Source organism: Apium graveolens, chromosome 5 (assembly GCF_009905375.1).
Source record: "Apium graveolens cultivar Ventura chromosome 5, ASM990537v1, whole genome shotgun sequence".
Classification (NCBI taxonomy): Eukaryota; Viridiplantae; Streptophyta; class Magnoliopsida; order Apiales; family Apiaceae; genus Apium; species Apium graveolens.
The window spans coordinates 292,078,365-292,085,844 of record NC_133651.1 but is presented as its reverse complement, the minus strand read 5'-3'; the positions used below and the strand labels follow the sequence as shown (position 1 = coordinate 292,085,844).

At 39.4% G+C, this 7,480-nt stretch overlaps 2 protein-coding genes and 1 non-coding gene across 3 annotated transcripts; 2 read left to right on the top strand and 1 right to left on the bottom strand.

Moving 5' to 3' along the window:
* The first annotated feature begins 391 nt into the window (after window positions 1-391).
* LOC141662698 (small nucleolar RNA R71) lies at window positions 392-498 on the top strand. Its single transcript, XR_012550798.1, has one exon. It is a non-coding gene; the product is annotated as a small nucleolar RNA R71 (small nucleolar RNA).
* A 3,819-nt stretch (window positions 499-4,317) lies between these two features.
* On the top strand, window positions 4,318-4,935 carry LOC141661033 (transcription factor AS1-like). The gene has a single exon (XM_074468014.1). The coding sequence runs from the start codon at window positions 4,318-4,320 to the stop codon at window positions 4,933-4,935; it is 618 nt and encodes a 205-aa protein (XP_074324115.1).
* A 1,385-nt stretch (window positions 4,936-6,320) lies between these two features.
* Window positions 6,321-6,781, bottom strand: LOC141661032 (uncharacterized). Its single transcript, XM_074468012.1, has 2 exons — window positions 6,710-6,781; window positions 6,321-6,626 (listed from the first exon to the last, which is right to left on the bottom strand). Exons 1-2 carry the CDS (start codon window positions 6,779-6,781, stop codon window positions 6,321-6,323), a joined length of 378 nt encoding a protein of 125 aa, XP_074324113.1.
* Between the last annotated feature and the right edge of the window lie 699 nt (window positions 6,782-7,480).

Below are 7,480 nucleotides of genomic sequence, written 5' to 3'. Positions count from 1 at the left end.
TGGTTGCTGCGATCTCTCAAAGTTGCTCACAAACTGAGCTAATTCACTAGATATAGCGCATTGCTCCGTCGCATGCAAACCTGCACATAGCTCACAAACACTGGTTATCTGATTAACACCATAGTTAGCTAGAGAATCGATCTTCATAGACAACTCCTTTAGTTGAGCAGAGATAGCCGTAGCTGTATCCACTTGAAGAACTCCTGCTACCTTGCCTTGTGGCAATCTCTGAGTTGGATACTGATATTCATCAACAACCATCAATTCAATTAGATCATAAGATTCCTCATAGCTCTTTGCCCATAATGCTCCACCTGATGCTGCATCGAGCATGGGTCTTGACAATGCTCCCAAACCGTTATAGAAGCAATCGATGATCATCCAATCAGGCATTCCATGATGAGGACACTTACTAAGAATCTACTTGTAGTGCTCCCAAGCTTCACATAGAGATTCTCCCGTTTGCTGCGCAAATTGAGTAATAGCGTTTCTGATTGCAGCTATCTTCGCCATAGGGAAGAATTTAGTGAGAAAATTTTGAGCAAGATCTTTCTAAGTAGCAATCGAACCAGCTGGTAGAGAGTGTAACCAGCTCTTAGCCTTGTCCCTAAGAGAGAATGGGAACAATCTCAATTTCACTGCATCCTCAGACACACCATTGAACTTGAAGGTGTCGCAGATCTCAATGAAATCCCTAATGTGCATATTGGGATATTCCTGTGGAGAACCCCTAAACTGGATTGATTTCGGTACCATCTGAATTATGTCAGGCTTGATCTCAAAGGTATTAGCTGTGATAGCTGGATTGACAATGCTAAATTGAATTTCATTGATCTTGGGTTGAGAAAAATCCATCAAGGATTTCGTTCGTGCTGCTGGATCTCCCATTATAATGAGTACCTGAAACACAACAAGTAACCCGTGAAAGTAAAAGAGTCCGAGTCAGTGAACTTTAATGACCACTGATGACAAGCACATAAACTAAAAATTAACACCGAGTCCCCGGCAGCGGCGCCAAAAACTTGTTAGGGCGAAAACACGTGCTAAATTACTCGCAAGTATACGCGTTCGCAAGTAGTATAAGATATTAATTAGATTCCTTCCCACAGAGACTCTTTTTAGTTAACTTAATATTATGCACCTATGCTATCATTCAATGCTAAGACAAATAACAATTTGGCTTTTGATTAAACTAAGAGATTATACTAAATAGTATTACTAAGAGAATTAAGGTTGAATTATTTATATGAGACAAACATGGGATTCTAACTTCATTACTACTTCATTCAAAGTCATTATTCTTAACCTTAGCATGTGATGGTGATGACAACTAATCAGATAACACGAAACTAGTAAATGCCAACTTTCGTTGTATGAATACCCTACTACCAGACATCCACAAAAGAGATAGAAGCTGAATATACACCAATTATGTTGAGACCCTATATATCTATAGAATTTGACAACATAAAGGTTTAATGCGCAAGTTATCTATCTTGATTACATAGGGCAAGTAAGATGGTTAAAATTACCTACGAATCATGCATAACAATTATACATAAACCTATGCTAGCATGGCAAGTTCTAAACCTCTATATTCACTTTCGCTTCAATAGAGATTATCACGCTATCTTATATGTTAGCTACGCACATAAGACGAATAAGCACAACCAATACTAGGATATTAATCAATCACCACACACCAAGATATTGAAACAAATTAACTATAGAAATCCATAAGTAAATCTGTTAGAACCCCACTATAACAATTAGTTCATAATCGAACTCATCATCACCATGGGTTCCAAAGAAAGCATGATAATACACAATATAAGAGTACTAGGGTTCAAAGACAAATAAAAAACAAGCATCCAAGTATCGCCTAAATCAAAGAAAACAAAAGTCTTCTTCTCCGTAGTCGTCTCGTGCTCTCTAGGTCTTTTTATTCCTGTCCCAGGTCTCCTTGTTGTTAAAAACGTGTTTTTATTGGTATATATAGGCTCCAGGATGACTAGGACTCTTAAAATCTTCAATTTTGACTAAAATTAGGATTCTGGGGTAGAAACTGGGCGCGGCCGCGGCCGCGCTGAAATAGTGTTTTCAGCGGTGCGGGCGCGCTAGTTCTGACGTGGCCGCGCCTACCTTCTAGAAATTTTTTGACATTTCTTCTTTTGGCCGTATCTTGAGTTCTGCTCGTCAGAATTAGGCGATTCAACTGCCCACGCAAAGTTAACGAGATTCTCTACAACTTGAATATGGCCTAGGCTTCCCATTCTAATCCTTTTTCAGCATAATTCTTTGAAAAGCTTCTTTCTTCCTTTAACTGATGCCTGAAATGCAATAACATAAAAACACATCAAAAATACCAATAACTTGAGTCCAAAATACCAACTTAAGCCTGTAATGAAGCGTTCCAAGTAGATATAAAATCCACTTATCAACAGAGTTCAACCAAATCCCACAAACCAACTTACAAGCCAGAAACGTGCGTGTGTGCGATGCTTAACATATATACTCCCAACACTAGATCAATAATCATATCCTATTCTTTACCAAAACAATCACAAGTTTATAAATAGAATAAGCATTAAACACATAATCACCCACAACACTTCAATTTTACTAGAGTTATACAAGGATTCATGCTATTATAGTGAACACATAAACATAGATGCTTATTTGACCGTGCAATGAATGAGGTCCCAAAAGACTTATACAATAATACCTATGTAGCGAGTGTTAGGCTAGCGATCCCATACTATACAAGCCTTAGGTCACTAGGCACAAAGTTCCCTAGAACTTAATAACTCGAGTATTAAAGAGCTCACTCTTGGTCAATTATGTATAACACATAACAACACATATATTTTTTTCTTTTATTTTTTTTTCCTTTCTTTTCTTTTTTTTTCTTTTTCAATGATTTCTGAATGAGTGCGTTTCGCTCCATCTCATTCAACCCTAGACTACTCATAAAAATATGAGCCGGCTACTAGCCAATTAACGCCTAGCGTTATTCAAAATAAACAATGATATCCAAGTTTTTCTCCAGTTTAAAAATTAGTGTTACTTCATCATTACGAGAATAGTACAAATACTAAATATAACCAAGTGATTAAATCTCAACAAGAAAACAAGTATGCTCATGATCTAGTTCGAAAGCAACCTATAAGACTTGTGAATGAATTTTGTTTCTGGGCATGCAAATCAATTCATTAGGACTTAAGCGTCCCTCTATTCGATATCACTACACTCCAATTAACACCAACCTACCAATCAAAAACAGCTCATCCTACGGGATCATGTTATATGCATACAAAATGCAACTAAATGGACTCACATAATAACACGAGTAAACATGCAAACAAATATGAACTAAATGAACAATCATGCAAAAATATGAATGAACTACAATTAATAATGCAATATGAATCTACATGGACTTAACACACAACTAATCCTTACATTATCACCCCCAAACTTAAAATATTCAATGGCCTCATTGAAGGTAATAATAAGGATACAAGGCATACCTAGTCATCGGTAAGATCACCCTCCTCCGGTGGAGTATCAGGCGACAGATACACAGAATCAGTTCCAAAAACAGGCCACTCGACCTCGACACCAGTAGCTCGGAAAGAAGTACCCAAAGCCTATGTCAAATCTGCTGCAAAACGACTGTGCATGTCGTGCATCGCATCCATGTGCCTAGTCAATCGCCTATACTGCGCATCGCCAAGTCCAGAACTGTACCCTACCTGCTGAGCACGTGAAGATCTACTAGCTCCACGAGAGGCTCTAGTAGCTGCCTGTTGTGCCTGAGAAGATCCCCCTGCATAACTCTGATCAGCTGGCTGGCCACCTGGTAGATGATCATAAGTGTAGCCCAGACCCTTCTCGTCGGCCTTCCCGCCATACCACTCCTTAAGCTGCAGAATCGCTGAACTATCAATATGAGCACTCGGCATCTGTAACTTCTCATGCTCGGGCCACCTGACACCAACCGAGGTGCATAACCTCGTAATAATGGAAGATAGTTTGAATTTTTTATATGTTAGTCATAATTTTTACTTTCTCTAGCCTATGAACTGTGTTCAAGTTGGACATGTATAAATTAATTAGTGAACCTTACCGATGAGAACTATGTTGTTTAAATTGTAGTTTAAGTTAGTGAACTATTTACTGATGAAAAACTTTACATATAAGATTGAACTTTTGCATCCCATTTGTGTTACCGTTAAATAGTGAATTATCGGAAGTGACAAACACAGTAGAGGGCTACAAATACGACCAAAGAGGGGTCATCCTTAATCAGTATCCATGGCTACTTCAAATTGGGGGGTTCGCCACTCAGATCCACCTGCTCCCGCTCCCCAGAATCCCCTGTCTTCATGGCTTTCAAATGCAGTTGCTCCTTGTAACAATGTGAAACCAGTATCCCCTTTGGTAACACTCACTCTGTCCCCGTCGCCTATGTCACATCAATCTTCAATCCCTTGGCTACAACCAGAAAGGGGACATGAGAACACACCTATTATGTTGACCAATTTGCTATCTCATGGATCGCCTCCACGAGGTGAGAATATGCAGGTGTTTGAGCTGGTTAGATACTACAGAGAATTGGATGAAGCGCACCGAGCCTGGGCAGCTCAGAGGAAGGAAGCAGCTTGGAGGCTCAAAAGAGTAGAGCTGCAACTGGAATCCGAGAAGATATGTAGGAAGAAAGAGAAAACGAATGAAATTGAAGCAAAGGTGAAAGCTCTTAGAGAAGAGCAGAAAGCTACTATGGATATAATTGAAGCTCAATACAAGGAACAGCTGGCTGGATTGAGAAGAGATGCTGAAGCTAAAGAGCAAAAATTAGCGGATCAGTGGGCTGCTAAACAGTTGCATTTAACTAAAGTTATCGAGCATATGGGAGGATACCGACCTTGCTGAGCCTCAACGCCTATAAGCTTGAATGACCTCTACCACCTTACAGTGGCAAAGCAAGAGAATTAGCTGAGGGTGAGCCGAATTGCACAAAATTTATAGGAGGATCCAGGGAACCCTCAGCTCTTCATGCCTACGCCCTGTAATAGTGGCCTTTTATTCTTTAAATGTCGTAAAGTAAGCGCCAATATGCTATGTTAGTGGCCTTTCATTCTTTAGATATTGTAACAACTTGGTATTTAATTTAATCTTTATATCGTTCTATTTGAAATTTGAAATTTGAAATATAATCATAGACTAGTAATGAACGTTGCTATATGAAGAAAGTCATCTGGAGTAAAACATAATTGACTGCCATTTAACTATAACAAGGGACTCTTAATGCGTATCAATCTCATTATGTGTAATGTTGCCGTTGCATTCTAGTCGTATAGTGCATTATTAGAAACTATAACCCTCCGATCATGTAAAGCCAATGACTGATATTGGATTCTGAGTTTATAATCTGTCGTTTCTATTTGATATAGTCCAAATCAAAATCCTCCCTTGTCTTTTGTACCCCATCTTCAGCCGTAGGCTGACTCACAGGTTGATTGATAACCCTACGAATAGCCTCAGGGGTATAATCCACTGTCAACCCACGAACCACAGAAAACCCGTTCTTATCCACCTTAGCATTCGCATAAAACTCCCACACAATGCTCATCGGGACTATAGCGGGTGTCTCACAGAAAGTTTGCCATCCCAACCCAATAATCATCTCCAAAAGCTTTCATCCTTCATCGTGGGAAAGAAACCCATTTCCTTCGCAATCGAATTAGACATCAGCCTATTAAACTCAGTTTGTGCCTTCAGAGAAGAAAATCTATTCACCGCGCCACCCGTGCTAGAATCCTCGGTAGCCAAGGGATGAGTGCTACTACTCCCAGTGGTTCTTGCTCTCTTAGGTGCCATATCAATAGTAGAATAAAGATTTGGGTGTGAGTAGTGTATAAGAGAAGCTAGGGTTTTGAGAGAATAAGAAGATCTATGTATATAAGAGATATGTATATATATAGGATAGGTAAAAGGATTGGGTAGGGTTTAGATGGGTTTAGAAGGAAGAATTAGGGTAGATTTAGGTTAAAAATTTTGGTAGGGAGTGTTTGGGGATGAGTTTTTATGTTTTTTTATGTTTTTTCTTTTCCAGGGGGCTAGCGCGGCCGCCCGCCTTCAGCGCGGGCGCGCCATGTTTCTGACAATTTGAGCGCGGCCGCCCCACTTCCAGCGCGGGTGCGCCGCGCTTCTGGAAAATCAGATTTTTTTTCTTGCCGAACCTACTATACGAAAAACATGGGTTGCCTCACACGAAGTGCTTGGTTTACATCGCTAGCTTGACGTGAATCTTTGAATCAAGTTATCGAAAGCACGACGCTCACCACCTCACGGTTCGCCGTCTCACCATAGTAATGCTTCAATCTCTGGCCATTTACCTTGAACGCTTGGTCTGGATGCTTATCAAAAACCTCCAAAGCTCCATGTGGAAACACAGCTTTGACAATGAACGGACCTGACCTTCTTGACTTAAGCTTTCCTGGAAAAAGCCGGAGAAGAGCGTTGAACAATAGAACTTGTTGACCAGGCACAACTGACTTGCGCACCAACCTCCTATCATGCCATCTCTTGACCTTCTCATTATATAACTTGTTCTCATAAGCCTGTAGTCGAAACTCATCGAGTTCATTAAGTTAAAGCATTCTTTTCTCTCCAGCAGCTGGTCCAGATTCAGCTTCTTCAAAACCCAATACGCTCTATGCTCTAGCTCCGCAGGCAAATGACACGCCTTCCCATACACCAACTGGAACGGTGACATTCCTAGAGGAGTCTTGTATGCTGTCCTATAGGCCCATATAGCTTCATCTAGCTTCAACGACCAATCCCTCCTTGATGGACTCACGACTTTCTCCAAGATTCGCTTGATCTCTCGATTCGACACTTTAGCTTGCCCATTAGTTTGAGGATGGTAAGCTGTCGTAACACGATGATTCACATGATATCTTTCCATGAATGCAGTGAAGTTGCGATTGCAGAAATACGATCCCTCATCACTGATTATAACCCTTGGAGTACCGAAATGTGTGAATATCTGTAATATCCCATATTTTCATATATTATTATTATTTAAAATTGTTTATGTGATTTTTATGTGAACTTTAGTGAATTATCTGGTAATTGGAGTTGATGTTTTGGATGTTTATATGTGATATTCTTTGAATATTCTAATTTTTATATGTCTAGAATAAAGTATAGATAATTTTGGTATTTTTCTAGTAATTTATAAGTTATTATATAATTTTATAAAGAATTTATAGATTTAATAATGATTTCTTGAGTAATTATAAAACTATTTTATAAAACCAGGAATCGTCCAACTTTAACCGTTTTTGCGTTTTTACAACCCGAAACTCTTCCGAAAACTCCTTCCTAACCTAATATGGTAATTCCGGACATTTTCCGTATTTTAACTTTTTTAATCCGGATTATGGTTTGACCCGTACGCGTCCCGACGTAA

Coding starts and splice junctions, on each gene's coding strand:
- LOC141661033 (XM_074468014.1), top strand. CDS start 4,318: ATGGCTACTTCAAATTGGGGGGTTCGCCACTCAGATCCACCTGCTCCC.
- LOC141661032 (XM_074468012.1), bottom strand. CDS start 6,781: ATGTCACCGTTCCAGTTGGTGTATGGGAAGGCGTGTCATTTGCCTGCG. Junction 6,627..6,709: donor TAGAGCATAGAGCGTATTGG/GTTTTGAAGAAG, acceptor TTTCGACTACAG/GCTTATGAGAACAAGTTATA.